General features: G+C 35.4%; 1 protein-coding gene across 1 annotated transcript in view; it reads left to right on the top strand.

Moving 5' to 3' along the window:
* Positions 1-15881, top strand: part of SERAC1 (serine active site containing 1) — a 34550-nt gene extending 18669 nt beyond the window's left edge. The window contains exons 6-17 of the mRNA XM_072409367.1: positions 797-928; positions 3249-3370; positions 4529-4657; positions 5091-5204; positions 6366-6528; positions 8022-8172; positions 8486-8624; positions 9473-9573; positions 11266-11363; positions 13509-13691; positions 14646-14789; positions 15625-15881. Of these exons, the coding sequence (XP_072265468.1) occupies positions 797-928; positions 3249-3370; positions 4529-4657; positions 5091-5204; positions 6366-6528; positions 8022-8172; positions 8486-8624; positions 9473-9573; positions 11266-11363; positions 13509-13691; positions 14646-14789; positions 15625-15764 (1616 nt within the window). The 3' untranslated portion in view covers positions 15765-15881. The remainder of the gene's footprint in view (positions 1-796; positions 929-3248; positions 3371-4528; positions 4658-5090; positions 5205-6365; positions 6529-8021; positions 8173-8485; positions 8625-9472; positions 9574-11265; positions 11364-13508; positions 13692-14645; positions 14790-15624) is intronic.
* Positions 15882-22357: the final 6476 nt, after the last annotated feature.

Here is a 22357-nt window from a genome sequence, read left to right as displayed (position 1 = left end):
AACTAACAGAGGTTTCCAGTATTTTAGTGAGCAAAGCCTTTACTTCATTCCAGTAAGGCACTATCTTCGAACTCTTACAAAAAATATGAAATGGGGTGCCCACCTGAGAATCACACCTCCAGCAACTATTACTGCAAGACGGATATATGGAGTGAAGCCTGTCTGGGGTATAGTACCAATGCATAGGAATTTTATATACATTTTCCCTGTACAGCGTGCATACCGAACTCTTATGAGCCTTACCCCAAAAAACCTGCCACAGCTCCGGAGGGAGTTCCCTGCCCAGAATGGTCTCCTATTTAGTCATATAAGCATGCTTGACTAAAGGCATCGCAGGTTCAGTGGTCAATATCCAGTAAATCTCCGAGATCAGCCCTTTACGAGATGGTCCTCCTGCACATACACGTTTAAATTACGTGGGTGGTGAAAAGATAAAGTCTCTAGTGAGAATTTGGGTGAAATTACAGATTTGTATGTAGTTGTATAAGGAAGATGAAGGTAATTTAAATTTGGATTGTAGATCTGCAAAGAGCAATAACTTCCTAGTGACTAGATTAGAAATATGTCCAAACCAGTAAATCTTTTTAGAAACCCAGGGAAAAATCATACGCCTAGTCAAGCTAGGAAGTTAGTAAGGATTTGGGAGAGACAAGACTGAACTTTTCTTTAGTACAAAGCCAAATTCCCAATATGTCTTTTTAATAGTACATACTTTAGATAATCATGTGGTATAAATGTAACATATATTATATGCTATGAATAAATGTGTCATTTTGTGCATACGTTTTATTGTAAGAAACACATAGCAAAGCCAATGTGGAAGATCATGAGTTTCCAATGTGGCTTCTATTGAAGAAAACCCAGTCCCCTGACAAAATGGTCCGCCAGGAAGCTGTGGAAAGCTTGGCTAAGATCCATCATTGGCATGGTAAGTGAAATTTTAAGGTAGTGAATTCATGGGTAGAGTGGTATTTTAGTAGACTGTTTTTATGCTTGTACCATTGGGCAAATTCAGCTTGGTTTCAGCTGTGTTCAGTTTGAATTTGCCACTGAACTTTTTTACAGATTATTAACAGGTACATTTTAAACCTGCCCCAAGCTTCTTTATCTTTTAATGGGCCTAATTTATTAAAGCTCCCCAAGGCTGAAAAGGATACACTTTCATCAGGGAAGATGGGTGATCCAGCAAACCTGGAAGGATCTGGTCCAGGATTTAAAACATTTGTTAGCAAATAGCAAATGACTTTGAAGAAATCCATTCTAGGTTTGCTGGATCACCCAGCTTCACTGATGAAAGTGTTTCCTCTCCTTGGAGCCTTGGAGAGCTTTAATAAATCAGTCCAATTGACTTGTAGAGAAGCCGTCCTGACACCACAAAAAGCCATCAGGCCAATTGACTTGTAGAGAAGCCGTTCTGACACCACAAAAAGCCAACTTACATTATAAATTGTCCTCTAAACCTTCCACTTATATACTAGCAAATTGACTATATATTAACAATCTGAAGTGTGCCGCAACAACAAAACAATAACATTGTTGGTAAATCTCCCCACACAACATCCCCCTAGTTCATCTCTTTACATACTAATTGTCATATAGGCCAGTGTTTCCCAACCTTTCTTAGTCGCGGCACATATTTTACAATTAGAAAAATCCCACAGAACACCACCAAAAAGTCAGACACGTAAATTAGCTACCTGCTGCCATCTAGTGGAAGAGTTTTTTTTGGTTCTGCCTATCACTATACATCGCTGGTATAGACAAATGAAGACAAATTTTTTGCAGTAAATAAATCATTTTGGGACCAATTAACTGAAATTGGATAATTTCCCACGGTACACCCGAAGATCTCTCAAGGCACACTAGTGTGCCGCGGAACAGCGGTTGAAAAACACTGATATAGGCAATATCTGTAACTACTGCAATGTCTGGACAAACTGAATATATAATGAGTTATTGGCTTTTATTGCAATTTATATCACACTTGTACCTGCTGGATTAATTAGATATGTTTGTATCTCCACATGGCAGTACTTGCAAAGCATTGTCCTTACTCATTGGAAACACCATAAACTTCGAACCTAATGAAAATCAACATATAAAGGAACCACTAATATAACTGAGAAACACATACATTACATTATGTAAAACCCCAGTTTATGAATCTTGATGATATGGTAGCTAATGTCAAGATCACAGTAATATTATAATATTGTTTGGCACAGTGATGAACAGTAATAGTATTTCATCACTTTATTTGCTATCTTTCCTAAAACTGCATTAAAAATGGTTAGAAGGTTAACAATTAGGTATTAACCTTAACCTCCCTAGCGATAACCCTGAGTGTGACTCAGGGTAGAAAAAAGTTGCTAAAAGCGGTAACCCTGAGTCACACTCGGGGCAGGTAAACCGATGGAAGGTAATAGTAAATACAGCCTACCTGATTCGCCGGCGTCCCGTGACGTCCATTGCCGCGATCTCTGTCTATTTCCTTCTTCCTCCGGCCGGCTTCTGCACCCGATGAGTCACCAGGGGAGTTCCCGGTGACGTCCCGGACCCCGGCGAATCAGGAAAGCGCTCTGTTTACTAACCTACCATAGGTTTACCAACCCCGAGTGTGACTCGGGGTTACCACTTATTTTCTACCCCGAGGCACACTCAGGGTTACCACTAGGAAGGTTTATTTAACAAAAACTAAAAATAATTTTTTTTTTTAAATATATAGATTTTTTAATATATTCAATTTATTATTTTTACATGATTTTGTGTTTCAAACTTTATTATACTAACATACAAATATATTATACTGTAAAATAAATTTTCATGAAAAACAATGTACTGCTTTTAGACATATAAAACCGGAAGGAAATAAACTGCTAGGGAGGTTTATACATCAATATGTTGCTAACAGCAATTTATTCAAATGTGTTTTGTATTAATAAGTATACTGGATAGTTAGGTAAACCCAGAACAAAACATTCATGGGGGCTGCTACTGTGACATGATTGATTTACTGCATGGAATGTTAGTGCAACAGAGTCGGAGTTGTCAGGTCAAACAGTAAGTTAGGTGCTCACTGTATTGTTGGCAAGATTAACAGGAAACAATACATGGGGAAATATGCACGTACTAAACCGAGTATGATTGTATTTTGTCTAGACATATATACGGTACAAACTATTGGTAGATACGCTGGTCATACCTTGCTGTCCATATAATATATTTATAATTCTTTTCTTTTCTTTAAGAGTACCAGTATAGAACTGTTGCACAAGCATGTGATAGAAAAACAATTATTGGTTTGGCCAGGAGTAAGGACACAGACCTCCGCTTTTTCCTACCACCTCCAACATTGCCAAAAGAGAATGACGTAAGTAGTACATTACATCACATACAGTTTACAGCCTGGGTTAGCAGGAAAAAAAGGCATTTTAAAAATTTCAAACCCTACTTGAAAAAAATCACTTTGTTAAAGCATTTGCCTTATCATGTCCCAAACATGAAGGATCAAATTATGTACTACATTAAAATATGTGTGCGAGTCTGCTGTTTCCTTTGTGTATATTCCCAAACCTGGTTATCCTCTTTAATTTGGGCATTTGACCCTCATGGGACACAACAGGGTTTTAGTATAGGTGCCTACATCTAGCACCCATGTAAAGTGGCACTTTACAGGAAGGGGAAGTTTTTGTAACTGAAGCATGAACTTAGTTTAAAGTGTTGACTTTAAACTAAATCTCTAAATAGTTGATATGGGCAATCCATGTGATTATATATTGTATAACATACGCCATATTAGAAACATTTTTCAGCATGGTAACTAAAACAAGTTATTTCCATAACTTCAGCTCCTTCGTGGTACAAATATGCTTTGATAAGTTATTTACCAAGCCCAACATGTTACCAAAAAAAGTTTTTTTATTGTATCCAAAGATATTAAAACATTCTGTCTCTGGATATGCTATCTTTAGGTAAAGTGTAAAAGCAGTTGGCGGCTCCAATATGCTTCATCTAAGTCACAAGTATTCATCGTAGACAGATGACAGGATGGCAGGAGCACTTTATAGCAATTCCACCCTTGCAACTCGCCGGCTTGCCATCTCCTAGTTCTTATTTCAGTCTACCTGTAGTTGAGCGTTGTGCTTCCTCAAGTGACTCTGATCTATGTATTGTTGACATCACATTCATTGGAGATGTTTGGTAGGGAACATGTGCTGGCACCAAAGTTGAGACTTGGATATAATTTTATCTTTTGCATTGCTGGATCTAGTGATGGTTTTTTATGGCTAGTTTTGTTGTGTAGCCCTTGCCTAGGCATTTTTTCATTACATGACCATTGCACAGTTTAGAGACATTCTATCATAGACAGCCATGTTATTTTCTACATACTGTAATTTATAGCCATTTTTTCTTCTACACTCTGTATGTATATTGAGAATGTCAGTTGTAACTCTTTCAATTGACCTGTTTGTCATCTAATCCAATGTTCCATTGGTATTTATATTTGGCCTAAATTGTTTTTTGGCAGGATTTTTCCATAGAAGATAGACTACGCCATTTGTTGTCTTCCCTACCTCACAGTGAACTTGACCAATGTATAAAGTACTTTACATCACTAGCCCTGAGAGAAAGTAGCCAAGCATTAGCAGTTCAAAGGGTACGTAAATGTTTCTAAATTTGTATTGGAACTGCAAATTTGTATTTATGCGCATGTTTACTCTTTGCAAAGAATTTAAATGCATGTACTCTAGTAGACTGGTAAACTAGAAAAAAAGTACTTCATAAATATATTTTACATATATCATTTTATATTAACTTAGTGTATATTCTTTTATTACATTTATACTAACCAGCTGGATGAAGAGAGCTGTTTAGAAAGTCATTGGTCCCATGACCCCTAACAGTTTCCATTCCTGGGAAATCTACATTTCCTGCACCCAATGTTAATATAATCTTTTTGTTAGTGCTATCATATTGTTATTATCATGTATACATATAATAATAATTATTTCATTGCGTAAGTCCAATATTGTACATTATTTTGCTCTATTGTGTGATTTATTTAAAATGATTTATTGGAATTATTTTAGAGAGGCCTGTGGTGTTTTGGTGGGAACGGACTTCCATATGCCGAAAGTCTTAGCTCAGTTCCTTCTGAAAAATTGGAAGTGTTCAGCTTGCAGGCTTTAATAAAGCATTCTAAGGTAAGGTGAACTTTGTGTTTTTATTTTAAAGTTGTAGTTGTATTTTGTTATATGTTGATAGGAAATATATGAAGCCCTGGAACTAACAACTTTAAACTAATTCTCTCAGATATAAAAGACAAATTTCAGCAGCAATCAGGTTTGGAATTGGGCAGTAATAGAAGGCAGTAAAATTCTAATGCATCCAAATGTTCTTAACCTATCCAGTCTTCTGCTGATCATTTTTTATCTAATTGTCATCATCCAAAGCACTTCTTATGAGTCCAAGGCATTATGGCTTTACCCTGCAACCTTAAATCCCAGGAGAATGCTGTAGAATTCCATCATGTGCAGAATTTTACAAGAAGAAAAGTGCAGTGTGGACCTATGCTGTTGTCAAAATAATCCAAAGATACCTATAATGTGGTCCACTGGGGTTGGGAGCAAAGCAGGGGATCTAAAGGCCTGTGTGTGTGAGTTGGACTTAACTTCAATGTAGAGAAAAAAAATAAAACTGTAGAATGTAGAAACCATTGTAGAAACTTTTTTTATAACCGTTGCTACCCCATACAATTTTGATGCCATTAGAATGGTTAGATGATAATGCTGTAGCTATTGGATTATTTAAATTTTGTTTATTATTGTAGTCAACTTTGTAACAAAAAATGTATTTGTTCTTGGGTTTGCATTTGTACATTATCATAATGTTTTACAAGAAAATTATCTATATATATTTATTAGAAATTGGAGAAAAAAATAGATGATCTAGTGATCTGTCTGGATTTAACAAAAGAAATGGTGACTAGGGTCTTGTTTCCAAAGAGAGATTATATTGCATTCTACAAAACTGTAAACACAATTAACTTTATATCTAGATCTCAAAGAGAAATCAGTATGTGGTATATAACTATTTCTCTCCACCCACAGGCAAAGTACAGAAAATGTATTTCATTTTTTTTTTGCTTTTTAATCGTATACTCTGAGCTTCTGATATATCAGAATATTGAGTTTATGGCCATTTAGAGTTCCACTAAGGAAAGGAAATTGGTACTTGGAGAATGCATTTGATATTGCATTTTATATGAAGAAGCTTTACAGCAGATAAAGGCCATTATTTATACATATTTTAAAATATTATCACATAGCTTATGATGCTTTCTTCGCTCTAAATATCTAACACAGATCTCCACTCATGTCGACAAGATTGTGGCAAATGGCGGGCTGCAGCTGTTGCAGAGAATATATATGCTGCGTAAAGATTCTCTGAAAATACAAAGGAGCGTAATGCGCATTATAGGAAACTTGGCCTTACATGAGCATCTGCACTCTGATATTGTGAACTCAGGTAATAAAAGCTTGTAATAGTTGTGTTTACGAAGTTATGTTTTTACCTTTTTAAAATAAGCTGTGTTATGTTTGTATACTTCTACTACTTCTGCTGGATATTTTTGCTGCCTTTTCCCTATTAAGAAGATTTTAATTCCTTATTAATTGAAGTAATTATTTACTAAACCATTGTAGATATCTAGAAATAGTAACTTGCATTATTAGGGATCTAGGTTGTGTTTTCAGCAAATGTTAATAAAGTGTATCACATCAGGCTTGGCTTCCATGGCATTGTTTGTCTTGGGTGATGAAAAATATACCGTAAATACCCGAGTATAAGTCGACTTCTTCAGCACCCAAAATTTGCTGAAAAAGTCAACCTCGGCTTATACTCCAGTCAGGTGCATGGGTGCCTTCAGAAAAGCACCCGATCCAGCAGCCGCATCCAGCATTTTCTGTCCCCTGATGACAATGTCATCAGGCTGCGGCAGAACAACTCTGGCCGCAAAAGCCGTAAAGATGATGGGGTACACCGGAGTTGTGCCGACTACACGCCGGCATACCCCTGGCGCCAAATTCAAACGTACACAAAACATAAGAAAAACCCACTTACCTTGTTCATCTGCTTTTGTCTGTTTTCAGCCGCCGAATGCAGACAATCCCTGGGGTTTCCCGGTGACGCTGGTGCATGCATCCAAGCGGCGGGAAATTTAAATAATTTTGTATTGGATTCAATACTAAATAGCTGTATTGAAACCAAGAAATTTTCATATAATATATATATATATATATAATTATATTATATATATATATTATACATGCTACTGTACATATAAAATTCATGTTTACCTATTTTTTTTACAGATTTTTGTGTTTTTTGTGTTAAGTTTATTATCAAATTTAATTATTAGAATTATAGGCCTACAATGTAAAAAATATTTCCATGCAAAAAAATGTAATGCTTTTTGCGTGGAAATACGTAAAGAATTAGAACACTAGGGGGGCTACAGTGGCTGAATGCAGTACCGCTTTGTACCGCTTTCAGACACTTTTTCTGGACAGAATCATACTGCCAGGGATGTTAAAGAGAATTTAGTGGTTAGGTACGGTAAGTTGTATACCTACCTAACCACTAAATTCTCACTTTAGTATTTGTTTACCGTATTATGGCTGTAATGGCCGTATTATGCAATTTTAATAGTATTTATTTTCAATTTTGAAACTTGCCAGTAGCTGCAGCATTTCCCACCCTCGGTTTATACTCGAGTCATCAATTTTTCCTGTTTTCCAAGGTAAAAATAGGTACCTCGGCTTTTACTCAGATCGACTTATACTCGAGTATTTACAGTATAATATTTTTTTTTTTACATATATGTGTGTGTGTTGGTGTGTTTAGATAATTGTACCTGTTTTTGGATACTGTAATAAACTTTAAATAGAAACAAACTTTCTAACTACAATACATATCTACTAGTTATTTGCAATAGTTCAGAACAAATCTTTATTCTCTAGGTTGGGTGTCTATTCTGGCTGAAGCCATGAAATCTCCATATGTTATCCAATCCTCACATGCTGCTCGAGCACTGGCTAATTTGGATCATGAAACGGTTACTGAAAAATACGCTGATGGTGTTTACATTCTACATCCACAACATAGAACTAGGTAAGAAATTCCTGCTTCTACAAAAAGAAATAATTGTACCCCTCAAACTCACAAAACTACTTTTTTTTATTCTACAAAATCAAAACAATAGGGTTGTATAGCTATGCTCATATCCTTTGTAACTTTGTAATAAGTAATGTACTAAAATCATGTTACTACCCTTTATCCCAAGATGTTTGATGATTTTAGGATCAGTAGCTGATAAACTTTGTAGGTTAACCACAAGATTTGTGAACTTGTTCCATATGGGAAAATAATAATGTTTTTTGTATTGTAATGTTAATGTATTTTTTTTTTTTAAATCAATATTTAGTCAGCCAGTAAAAGCAGATGTATTATTTATCCATGGTTTGATGGGAGCAGCGTTTAAAACCTGGCGGCAGCAAGACCGAGATCATCCGCTGGATGATGGCACTTCCCAGGAGGATGACTATACAGAATGTTGGCCAAAGGTTGAATTTTAATTTTCCTGTTCTGCTTGCATATAAACTGCATGTTTTTTGCTTTTTTTTTAGTTTTTATACAAAGGAATTTAAAACATATGGATCGAAGTCAAATTAAACTGTTGCCCTTTAATGTCATCCCCAACAGTTATTTAATATTTACATATATCCATATAGAAACCAGGGACTTTCAAGGTACAATTTTAGTCAAAAACCACTATTTCTTTACAAATACATCTTAAGATTAAAAATATAAATATAAAATTATTGCTGGTTGAAGTTCATCACAGAACTGATAGATCAAAGCAAGAAGCATAAGTTAGCATAACTCCTAACCTCTAGCCTGACTTCCGTAAGATTTTTATTGCATACTTTTGTTTAGGTCCAAATTTTCATGTTGGCTTCAAATTCAATATTTATAGAATCCCAGTAACTTTATCTTAACAATAGCTATTTTTCCCAGTACTAGCAGTCATTTTTTTTAAGCATATCTGTTTTTAACAATATAACTAATATTTACCATAGGCAGTTTTTTTGGGTGGAGGGAGGTGGATATGTGAAAGATCTGGGGATAAATAAACTTTTCTTTCCAACAAACAAGTGGATAAAGTGGACTTTCCAATTGCAACACGCCTCTAAAACACACAAACACCCTCAATATACACACAAACCACTAATATACTTGTTTTATATGGACGAAGAAAGTCAGGAAAAATGCTGAATTCTCTATTCCCACATTTGTAAAATATGAATATCAAAGTGGTGAGTTATCGTGACTAGCTTTAAAGCTGAATTTGTAGAACTGGTCAGTGGTGTGCTGAAGTTATATGCATATAAAACATGTTTTTCTTTATTAGGACTGGCTAGCAGCAGATTGCCCAGCTTTAAGAATTATTTCTGTGGAATACGACACTCATCTAAGTGACTGGAAAGTTAAGTGCCCAGCAGACAGTAACAGGTATTTTAAAAATTAAATTATATTTTATTGCTTTTGCTTTGGTTGATATAACAAAATTATACCATTTAGAATAGTTAACATAAAGACCTTGTAGTAAAATGCAAAGTCTGCATTTTCCCTCTGGCAAGATCCTAGGTAATACAGAGCAGCTAAACTCTTGTATAAAGATGTTCTTGCATTGAACTGGAATATATTTTCTTTAGTTGCTGCTCTGCATTTCCCAGCAATCCCCAGGTGATGTTATGTCCTGTGAGGCAGAATAAAGGGGAGTAAGGTAAATCCAACATTTTATTTACAAGTACTTCTGCAAGGGAAAGGGGCCCAGACAGTAATACATTAGGAGGGTTCAAGTATATTTGCGCTAAAATTTTATTATCATTTTTAGATTCATAAATTGCCAACATATTATGCAGAACTGTACAATAAATAGGGGATTCAAATGACAGAAAGCTAGAAACAGTGACACAAGGGGAGAGGACCCTGTCCAAAAGAGCTTGCAATCTAAGAGGAGGGGAAAACTAGTACACAACAGGAGATTTGTAAATTTGTTATTGCTTCATTTCACATATCCTAGCTGTATAGTGCTAATAATATAGACACCTCACTGAGTACAATGGGTAAAGAGACACCTTCCTATCATCAAACCTCATATCTTCTGAATTTACAGATAACTAGAAATGGATACATGTGGATAAACATTAGCACCCCACCTCATATCTCATGCATTGGACCATTTACATTTGGCTGGTTTAGACCCCGGCTTATCTTTGTGAACCCTTTGTATTATCTTTCTTTACCCTAATTACTACTTGTAAATTGTTGGGGGCACCCAAGCACCTGGGCAGTCAATAGAGATAAAGGAAGAGGATACTCACAGCTGAGAATCCTCCACTCCATTCTGCAGACCACCCCAAAGCAACCATCCCTCGGATGCTCCAACAGGTGCAGGTTGTGATCATTGTTCAGACACTTCCAGGAGCTCTGGGCTGGGTAGGGAAAAAGGGGAATTGTGGGTGATAAAGGGGTGATAGAAAAATGGGTGATTTGGCAAAGAGTGATAGGGAATGGGGTGATAGGGTACTTAAAGCCTTCTGCAAAGATGTCTGCTTAAAATAAAGAGAGGTGCAGCAAAGGGTTTGGAGTGTTAGCTTGTGCCCATGCAATTGCCGGGGCAATTTAGGTGCACAATGTGGCTAATTTACCTTAATAAAACTTGTACATAGGACGGAAAGAACTCATTATAAATAATAAAAATGATTTTAAACATTAAGGGAACTCAATGTGACCAGTGGTACAGTACCTTTGTTGCTAAACTACATTCGGTTCAGTTCATTAAATCCTTTTCAAATAACCTTGTCAACATCCTCTATAACAAAACCCAAGATTTTCTGTTGATAAGTTTTATAATATCTAACAAAATATATATTAGATCATAAATAGTTATTAAAATGTAATGACAGTGATGACTATCACATCCCTCAGATAGTTATTACCTCAAACAGGTGCAGGAAAATAATAAAAGCAAAGTGTTAGTTAAGCTGTAAAATGATTATATTACCAATAGCGGCATGCTTTTATCTAAGAGAGAAGAGAACACTATTAAAAGTGAGAAAATGGTTGTTTTTAAAAGTTAGGAAAATAAAAAATATTTATCTGTCATTAGGGCTCACAAGAGTTTTGTTTTTGTTGCAGAAAATCTATGGCCTATAGAAGTACTGAACTTCTTAGCAAATTAAAGACTGCTGGTGTTGGGGAACGACCAATAATATGGGTTTCACACAGTATGGGAGGTAAGTGCCTAGGATACAAATGATTAATACATTTTATGTTGAACAGTATAAATGCAATGTTTGTAACAAGATAGAAGTATTTGTGAGACTACAAGTGTCAGGAAGGGTTAAAGAAGACACAAAACACTTAGGCACTGCTTGATTAAAAGTTAGTACTTATCTTTATTGGATGTGTACAATGATCCAAAACAGAAACAGTTCCATCAGCAACATTAAGCAACTCGGTTTACCCCAGGGAGTGCCCATTCCCATATCATCTAACCGGGAAGAGTCAGGCAGGGAGAAGCACTCAATTCTATTATATCTTGAGTTAACAATTATTCACTGAACTCAGCCAATCAATTCGTTACATGACCATCCCTAGCTCATTTTGATCAAACCTCCTTGTTACATATAATATATAATATATATAATATATATATATATATATATGAAAAAAACTTGCAATTGTTAGTATGAGAATATATTTTGTATATTACCAGTTGCTTTCTTTCTAATGACCCATCAGGGCATAACAGCCATAACTTTCTTATCAGGAGGACACAAGATGTTCACAAAGGCACAGACCAGACAGTTTACAAAAATCCACCTCTACATCCACAACACATGTATTCAATATTCCATGTTTTTGTATTGGACTTACTAAAAACATTAACTCTTAAGTGGCTCTCCAGAGGAATAATCAGAAAGCCTCACCATTCCTGCTACAATGTTCCAGTAAAATACTAAATTTTGATAAAGCCATAGAAAATGGAGCGTAAATTAAAAAAAATAGTTATAGCTCCCCTTGGAAGAAAGACTGGGCTGTGATATAGCATATTTTGCATATTCATATTGAACAAAGGGTTTTAAAATGTTATTTTAATGCAATGTTATAATGCAAACCCTCTCTTCACCCTGCTCCTCACTATATATAGTAATTTTGTTTTCTTTCCCTAGACAAGTTTTGCATAAACTGTATGAAGTAGGCATGTGCAGGTTTCTTAGCACAGCACCGAGTAAGGCGCACAAATGACATGCCACCCCTATGCACTTGGGAAAGAAGCTTCATATTAAAAAAAAACACATGTTAAAAAAGAAAAAGAAAGGCGTGTAATAAGTTCAGTGCTCCTCTAGAATGCACATTGCATTCAGGGAAGCTAAATGTTAATAGTCCATATCAGGAGGTCAGGCACTGTTTGATCCACTGGCCCTGATTTACTATAGCTCTCCAAGGTTGGAGAGAATACACTTTCTTCAGTAAAGCTGGGTGGTCCAGAAAACCTGGAATGGATTTCTTAAAATCATTTGCTATTTGCTAGCAAATGTTCTGAATCCTGGACCAGATCCATTCCAGGTTTGCTGAATCACCCAGCTTCACTGATCAAAGTGTATTCTCCCCAGCCTTGGAGAGCTTTAATAAACCAGGACCACTGTCTTCCCTTTTTCCTTATATCCCCCATTTTTATATCTAATGTCTCATCAAAGAGAGAGAGAATGAATTCACATTATCTTCCAGCTGTGTCATTTTAACTTAATACTAAGTTCAGATGAAAACTAAGACAATATTTATCCTACTACTTGCATACCATTGTCTCTCTTAGCAAGTTATTAAGAACACCATGTTGTGTAATTAATTATAGGGCCGTTCCATCCCATGTCAATACATATGTCAAATCTAATGAAATATATTTTTGAGTCAAATAATAAGCAAATTAAAGCAGGTAACTCATGATTGTTGAACATCAGTGAGAAGACTTTAGATAGTGGCTTTACACTCATTACATCCATTCTACTTTGTTAATAAAATGCTTTGAAATGACAAGGTATTTTTATTAATGTGAACTAAGATATTTGTTATTTGATGTTTGCTGCACAAATATATATAAAGGACTCCCCTCATGCAAGGCTCTGACTGGATTTATAACTGTTATGCAGAATGCTTGTCTCTCCATTTGCTGGGTACAGAAATAAAGAATAACATTTAAGACATCTGTCTTCTCCTTCATTTGACTACTTCTTCAAAATTCCAAATTAGCACCCCATTGACCTGCCCACATCCAAATTTTTCCATTCATCTAATACTTAGTTGGTAACTCTAATAACGGGTTGGTAATTTTTTCTAATCTTAACAAACAAGTATCATTGTTCAACTTTTATCCACAGGTCTGCTAGTGAAAAAAATGCTGGTAAATGCCTCCAAAGATGAACATATGCAAGATTTAGTAAAGAATACCTGTGGCATTGCATTCTATAGTGTTCCCCATCATGGATCTAGACTAGCAGAATATTCAGTTAATGCAAGGCTGCTGCTGTTTCCATCAGTAGAGGTTAAGGAGCTTAGCAAAGGTAAGCCATTGTACAAGGAGTGTTTTGTTGCCATACTAATCATAAATTGAAGGTTCTTTTTTAAATATATAATGTAAAATATACTTATACATGTATGAATATACCTTATGTTCTATTTCACATTAAGAAAAATAATAAAAAATACTAAAAAAATGCTGAAAAATACTATTTTCAAAGTTCTGCAAAAGTAGACAAAATTATTGGAATTGAAGCTTCACTGATGTTTTTACTACATTGTATATAATCTGCTATGTGCATATTATACAGAATAATTTTATTATGGCCTATGGGTGCAATAAAGTAGAATTGACTTAAAACTGTGTCCAAGAAATCTAGGCAATGTTAAATCTTAACTGCACAATTGCCTAAGATTAACATCCGAAAGCACAGGATTGCCTAGGCATTCTTACAAACCAGTATGTACACCAGGAGGAATTAAAAAAAAGAAAATCTTTTATGGTATTGCTCAGGAACAGTTAACAAATGCAAATACTCCTTAAAAGCAACTTTTCACATGTTAAGCTACCAAACTAATTATCTAGGAACTTGGATTCATGCAAAATAGTCAAGACTGACTTTTTAATTAGAAGTTCAGATTTTTCAAATGTCATTGGCTTGTTCCAGGTCAGCTTTGTGCTCTATTTAGTGATATCCACTTCGTACCTTAGAAGGCATTGAGCGATTACTCCACTTTCAAAGACCTTCTTGCAGGTGCCAAGGATTACTAACCCCCACGCAAAGAATTGTTATATTTTGCATATATTTATTTGAAGTTTATGTATAAAATAGTAGAAGTAGTAGAAGAAATAGTAGAAGTAGAACAAAAAACAAAATACCGGTACAGAAAAAAACCTAACAAATCTCAATTATTCCAAAAACTCATAAAAACAAAGAGTGCAATATTTTGTTTTCTATTAAATCACAACTTTTTTCTCACTTTTTTTTTTGTATAAGATTCTCCTTCACTAAAACAACTAAATGAAGAGTTCCACGAACTTGTGAAAAATAAGAACTTTAAAGTAGTGAGTTTTGCAGAAAAGTTGCCAACCCGTATAGGAAGTATGCTGAAACTGCATGTGGTGCCAGTAGAATCAGCAGGTAAGTAAATATTGTCTATGTTGAATTTTATGTTTTAAAAAAAATGTTTGTTTAGTTTGCAATTTAATATGTATATAACACAAACGTTTGCTTGGTAAATAAACTTTCTGTTTTTCAAGTAAGTGCTGTACTGTTCCTGTTTTTCCAAATAATGTCTATGGGTCTTGTATGGTCTAGTGAAAACAACAGGTTTTATCCCAGTAGTCACATAGACTGCATAAAGAAACTAGAGAACCCTCTTCAGTTCTTTTTAATTATGCCAGAGCTGCTGTTTGGAGTATGAGCTTGAGTTCTCTAACCCAAAAAATAAGCATAACACAGTATTCTTGTATGACATGGAAACTCAGTCAGTTATAAAGCACTTTCACTAGCTATTTGTGTTGATGGGTGAGCTCTGGATTGATGCTTATCTAAGAAATCAGATAGTCAAACCCATACTGGTAAAGTGGGCTCTTCGCTTTTCAGGGCCATAGAAAACGTTTTTGTGTCAGTAACGGTAGGGATGAATTTGCAGTCTCCTATACCATCCAATCAGTAGGATGCCTGTCCTCTGTATTCTTCATTAATGCCCTGAGATTTTGGTTATGATTGAGGATGTTAAGTTTCCCAGTCAGGGGGTCTCACAACAGGACTGCCTGTAATAACAAAGCTGTCATTTTGTGTTGTATTATGTCAGTGCCTACCAGCAACTGAGCTTTTAATTCATTTGAAAATTGCAAAATACATTTACCTATGTTTGGTAATCCATTTAGCATTATATTGCACTGCTTCATTTAAAAAACAAATCATTATTCCTGTTAGTTTTGTTTTAATAATATTCTTTCCATTTGTTTAGATTTAGGTATTGGTGAACTTATTCCGGTAGAAGTCAACCATCTAAATGTTTGTAAGCCAAAAAGCAAAGACTCTTTTATCTACCAATGCACTTTGCAGTTTATCCTTGATGCTCTCGCAGGTGATATTGGGACTCAGTGACCAGTTCAAATAACTATGTGTTTACCCTGCTGTTTGCCATACTATTTCCACCTGCCAAATATGTAACTAATGATGTGTAAATTAAAATAAATTGTAGTAAATATATTTTAAAACTCAGCACTTTGTATGCATCATGTTTGAAAATCAATATTGTGAAAAGTTTATTTTTTTTTTTTTGCTTTGAGGTGGGTTGAGTGCTGCCATAATGTGCCAGTTTGCATTTACATTACATTATGCAGTGCTATACAATCTACATTAGTTGCCCGTCTGTCCCCCACTATTTACTCCACCACTTCTTTTAGGTTCCTAGTTGTTCACTTCAGTCATTGGCTGTTTTATCTACCAAATGCTTTGCAATTTTATTAAACCAAGCAGAACCTTTTACTACATTTTAGTTCATCCCACTATTTTTTGAAACATCTCACTGCCCATTGAACAGGTTTTTAGCCAAGTAACCATGCAGTGGGGAGAGAAGTGACACTGAGTTTTCATAGCCAAACCAAGAAATATGTACACCACTGGTCTTCTTTTGCAGTGTGGCAGATGCATCTCAGTCACAAGTAATATAACCCTGTGATGGTACATATAAGAACATTGCACACCCTATGGAATGATAACCACTATCCTTCAACCTGTTGTCTCTTCCCAGGATTCACACAACATTTATCAGATGTTATTCTAAATAATAATAAAGTCAGACTATCAATTCTGTTTTTTTTTTACTGGGGAATGCTGTCAGACTTCTGGAGGTGACTGTCACTTCACACTCCTTTAATTAAAATGAAATCTTGTTATATGAAGGAGACAGGCTGACAGCAAAAAAAAAGTGCTTATATGACAAGAATAGTGTAAGGCTCAAACTTAACAAAGCTTAAGTACATGAACAAGGATCTGCAATTTAGCAAAATAAGTGTGACAGTCAGTGAGAAAATCACTTATCTGACATGGCCCTTTTTCTTCTGTTTTTTTTTTTTTTCTTTTTTTTTACTAATTTAGCTGACCATAACAGTCTTTATAACAAATTTTAATTGTTATGTACTTAGCAATTATGACATATACATTTATAATAGACTTATATTTAAACCTAATCAGATATTGTAATTGCAAATTATTTTGTGCTAGCACTTCTGTCTGCATTCTAATGTCTTAATGTTCCTAAGGTTTTATATGCATAATTACCTTTAGGCCACAAACAGAAGCTGATTTAATATACACATCGCAATATATGCATGCAAAGATTGGTAGTCTTCATCAGGCACATGTGTAACAGGGAGTCAACACAAGAGCAGAATTAAGCACACATATCCTAAACAACCCCTGTCAAAGATCATCAGGTATTATTTTAATGAAAACTGTACATTTAAAACATTTTAAAAATATTAAAAAGGTATTTAAAAGGTTACCATCCTCAAAAAAATTGTGCTTGAAATATAAACTTCACTGTAATGAAGCCATTTTTCTCCTTGTGGGTGGTTTTGTCTGAATTGGATGTGCTCTGTTGGCAGCCCAATTAAAAAACTTGTGAGTAACCCGTATTTGAGTTGTACCACATTTGTGGCACGGCACACAGCATCTAAACTCAGAAACATAGCCTTCCACTAACATTCAGCCTTATTTAATTTTTATATTTCATATTGATTCATATTGATTTTTTTAGCTACATCTTTGTTGTTGTGGGCAGTTGGAGATTATCTTGAGATCTGGGCCATAGCCTTAAAGAATGAAGGCTACAGCGTTCAAGATAGGATTATTCTGCTGCAAGAAGCAGTGGGCTACTGATTGGAATTCATCTAGAGGAAGCCAGAAAATGAACCCCACATTGGTGGCCTCTAGGGAGAAGGGTGAAATACAACCAACAACAGTTCTAAAAGGACCTACATGTTGAAGAATTTCCAGAAAATGTTCTGGTGGCAGAACTTTTGGCTATCAAGGATCAATCAACAACGATCAGCACATAATAACCAACTGGCTGTAGTGTAAGTAGCAAGGTAAAGGTAAAGCTATGGAGACTATTGAGACTAAGTCAAAGGAAAAACTCAGAAGTTGTATCGCTAGTTTCTGTGTGTTAGTTTGAATGGGATATGTGTATTTTCCTGCTAGACTTTATAACACTTTTTTTTTATCTCTTTTTCTGTTTCTTTTAATTTACTTTTTTCTTACTGTCTCTGAGTACAGCAATTAAAGATAATGGCTGTGTGCCTAGGTGTTTTAAAAATCAGATATAGGATCACGGAGAGAATTACTTGTAAAGTAAGTGGCTTATTAACACGTATTAGTTACAAAAACACAGGAGAACAAAACAATTAGCATTTAAAGCCTGTAAGTAACATTTTCCTTTTTCATATAAGTAATTGCATAAATTGTAACTGTAATAGCAAGGTAGAATATTGATGCATGTCACATGTAAAACATGAATGTTTCTGTGGCAGATATGTTGACCTTTGGAAAGTAGCAATCTATAGTAATGAAGAAGCAGGGTGAAAGGTATCAGAAATAAAAGTCTAATTCTGTGTTTGAGCACACATTTGAGTAAAAATGTGAGGTTGGGAAATTCAGAAGTGACAGCCCAGGGTGTTATTGCCCTCCTTAAAATGTGAGAAAGCAACTAATCTGGTAAGAGTAAGGATTGTAATAAATATGAAGGTCTATATAGATGATAGTAATTTGGATTCTGTTTTTAAAACTTGTAGCACAATTTGCTTCCAGGATCACAGTAACGTAACGACTTGCTGGACAAAGAAAACAAACTACAGACTAATGAGTAAATAAAAAAGGGAGAATTGCTAAAATTATAGATTATAGCCGTAAATTAAAAAGAATGGCATATCAGTTTAAATTTTAAAGAATATTGTGTGAATATTGTTTCATGTACCACACAAGCATATCTAAAGTCATGGTGTATAAAAAAAGAATATGGGGTTCCTATAGCACTGGACTGACTTCACTGGGGTATAACTTATATGCCAAATGTGGTTTGTACACAGAGGGCCTGCTTTATTAAAGCTCTCCAAGGCTGAAGAGGATACACTTTCATCAGTGAAGCTGGGTGATCCCACAAACCTGGAATGGATTTCTTCAAAGTAAATTGCTAGCAAATGTTTTGAATCCTGGACATTCCAGGTTTGATGGATCACCCAGCTTCACTGATGAAAGTGTATTCTCTCCAGCTTTGGAAAGCTTTAATAAATCAGGCCCAGAGGGTCTGCTGTGTGTGTGGTGAAGTTAAAAAATATTGTGGAAGACATGTCAGGCACAGACCAGATATTATGGCAGGTGACAAGGAGATGCCTAGGTTATAAATAAACGTTGAAAATGCTATTTTGTTTTTACAGCAAAAAAATTATATAATGACTCAAAACAAAAAGCATGGCCACAGTTTAAAGTGTCTGCTAGCATATGTCACAAAATTTTTTTGGTTGTGGGAGTAAACTTTTACTGCAATGGCACACAGCACAGAATTGCTGGCCCCATAAGCATCTCCTAATATCGCCAGACAATTACAGTATTTTATGAAAGGAGTGGAGTGAACAAGAAACTCACTGATTTCCTACAAAAATTGGCCCGCCTATTTCTAACCAAACTACTCAAGAACCCAATACTAGAAGACAAATTGTGTTTGCTGCATTTTTGTAACACCAGTGGTTTCAAGGCTGGTATTGGAGAGTGAAATATTTAGCACCTAGCTGAGAGCTTTAACTTTAATGGTGTTCCCATTGTTTAATGCCCCTCTGGTTCCCCCACCTTTCTTTTTTTTCCTTTATCTAAAACTAAACAAAACATTTTAGGGGGGTAGATATGCATTAATCCTGAGTGCACTTCTAAGGATAATAGTCTGTAGCAAGGAAGATTATCAAGCCATTGTGAACAACAAAAACTTTAAAGGAATTATCTTTATGGACAACATCTCAAGGTGTCCAGCACGATATGTATCTATATCCCATTTAGCTCTAGATTATGGGAAAGATTCCTAAACCAAAAAAACTTTTTAACTGATGGAGTCAGGATTCTGATACCACTGGATTATGCTGCCACCTTTAGGAAGCTTTGGACACTAGCAATCAAAAGATTCAACAAGCCAGCATAGCCCATCTTTAAATTGTTGCAAGCAGAGCCAAGAGCCTGTACTAAAATACAGACGATTTGTGCCCCTCAATGGACTTAAAAAAAAAGATTTTACAGTTTTTTTTTTTTTTTTCATTATCATCCATTGAGGGAAATAGAATTCGGATACCATTAGGATCACCAAAAGTAGTCCAACTGAGGAATGGACAATAGAAAAACAAAAGGCGGGTCTGGGTCTCAGAAGCCCCTTATTTTAGTGCTGAATAAGAAAAAATCTCTACAGAAAAACTATTAATTTTATACACTCACCTTGCAGAGGTGATAGCAACAAGAAAAAAAGCTTATTTGAGTAAGAAAAGCAAAAGCAATGTCCCTGATGGGCTCATATGGAGGATGCTGAAATACAGAAAAAAAAATTTGGATTCAGATTCCATGGAGTCATAGGGGCACACACCACAATGGAAACCCGACAATCAGGAAATTAGAGACCAATGATCTCTGGAAAGAAGGCATAACAGATCTATTTATTAAATGAGGACCAATCCAAGATCCAAGCCTAACTGCAGTAAGGTGAATAACAAAATGGGATAAGGCCCTTTGGGATATAAATTCTTTACAGGTCTAATCATAAATCTGCTGTAACAAAGGACAGACTCACAGACACTTTTATCTCCTAAAACCTAGGTTTTAACAGTCATACCAATAAAACCAACAACAATGAAATAGGATGATCAACTGATCTTTGGAAATCAAAGTTCAGGAAGTCTAGGGGAGTCCATGGAACCTCTGCCTTCAGTCAGTAATACAGGGAATCTAATGTGAATCCCAGAAAATGAAGGTTTCAGAAACCTAGGCATATGAAGGTAGGCATCTATAATGTTAGCTGAAGCCAAACAATCTCCTTGGTGAATGGAGATGATGACATATCTGAGGGATTCCATCTGGATTTTTTTAACATGTAAAAATACATCAAGTCTGATATGGCACAATCTCTCTACCTGTTCAGTGTTACAGAGACATGGGAGTTTTTTAAGATAAAAATATTAGAGACACTTAAATGACCCATAATATAGAACTTGTTTCATACAACATATCATCAACATTAAAAACTCCTTGACCATTCAGTTGAGAGGCATAAAGGCTGGAATCCAGGGAAATTCTTGATTCCACATCCACCTAAATATACCTATGCTGCTCTCTCTGGATTCCCATTTGCTTATGTGTATTAAGAAAAAGGAACTTAAAAATGCAAACTAAAAAAATACCTTATCATTTAGGAGTTGCAAAGAATTCAACCAGAGCTGGTAAAAATTGTCAGCTGCAAAAATTGAAATGTAAATGAACAAGATGTTTCTAAAGGGAATTAGGTAAATTACAGCAATACCCCCCAGCATCGGTGTCAGTGGCCATGATAACCCCTATGTGCCGACATCATTAAAACAAGAAACCCCCTGCCTTTTTTTGTTAGTGTCAGCTGTAATATAATAGCTTCCAACATTGGTGTCAATGTCTTCAATGATAACCCCTAGAATTAATTTTAGTGTCTTAACAAATATCCCCCAACATTGGTGTGAGTAGCAACAATATTAACCACAAGTATTGGAGCCAGTCAATGCAATAATGGGCTCCAGCATTAGTGTCCATCAATGGAATATTAGACCCCAACATTGGTGTATGTCAACAAAATAACAGCCCCTGGAATTAGTATCAATGACTGCAATGATAACACCCGGCATTTGTATAGCAATCTCCATTGGTATAAGAATCAGCAAAATAATCCCCCTGCATCGGAGTTGGGGGTGCAATGAAATACCCCTACAATTAGCTTCAGCGACTGCAGTAATAGCCTCTGGCATTGGTGACAGTGAATGCAGTATGAAAACCCAGTATATTATCAATACTATCAAAACTCCACATTGATAGACTGTGCTGCTAACCATTGTACTGAACTGGTTTTTAGTGGTAGTGCAATTTAACCCTCCTTCACCATTGGTGATCAGCAGAAATGTCTTTTTTAAAACACCCATTAGTGGTCACTTACCTGATCACACTCTACGCACTGCTTCCTCTAATTTACCTGGCCAGGATTTGTTATTTGTGTTGTTGGGCAAAGGTTACTATGTATCGTCTTCCTGTTCCTTGTCAGCTTGCCAAATGTTAGGCACCAGGCACCCCCTTTATATTATATACAATGGACTTCGCCTTACTGATGTACAATATTAGAATGATATAAACAACATTTAAAATGTACAACAGCAGCTCAACAATCATATGGTCAAGAAAGAAACAAAATAACAACAAAACTATGAATTAGAGTCTATAACCTCATCCATACTATATTAAAAATATTGAACAAAATTCATTATTAATAAATAAATCTATTCCAAACATACCAAAAACAAAACAAAAACTGATAATTTTTTTGTGCTATGAATATGACAATTGCAAGCTCTTGGAAAACATCCCCTCTCAGTTATAAAATAGTAATCAGAAAATGAATATTATTATGATAAATGAGAAACTAACTTCTA

This window comes from Pyxicephalus adspersus, chromosome 4 (assembly GCF_032062135.1).
Source record: "Pyxicephalus adspersus chromosome 4, UCB_Pads_2.0, whole genome shotgun sequence".
Taxonomy (NCBI): domain Eukaryota; kingdom Metazoa; phylum Chordata; class Amphibia; order Anura; family Pyxicephalidae; genus Pyxicephalus; species Pyxicephalus adspersus.
The sequence above is the reverse complement of the archived record's forward strand: the minus strand, read 5'-3'. Positions and strand labels throughout refer to the sequence as shown.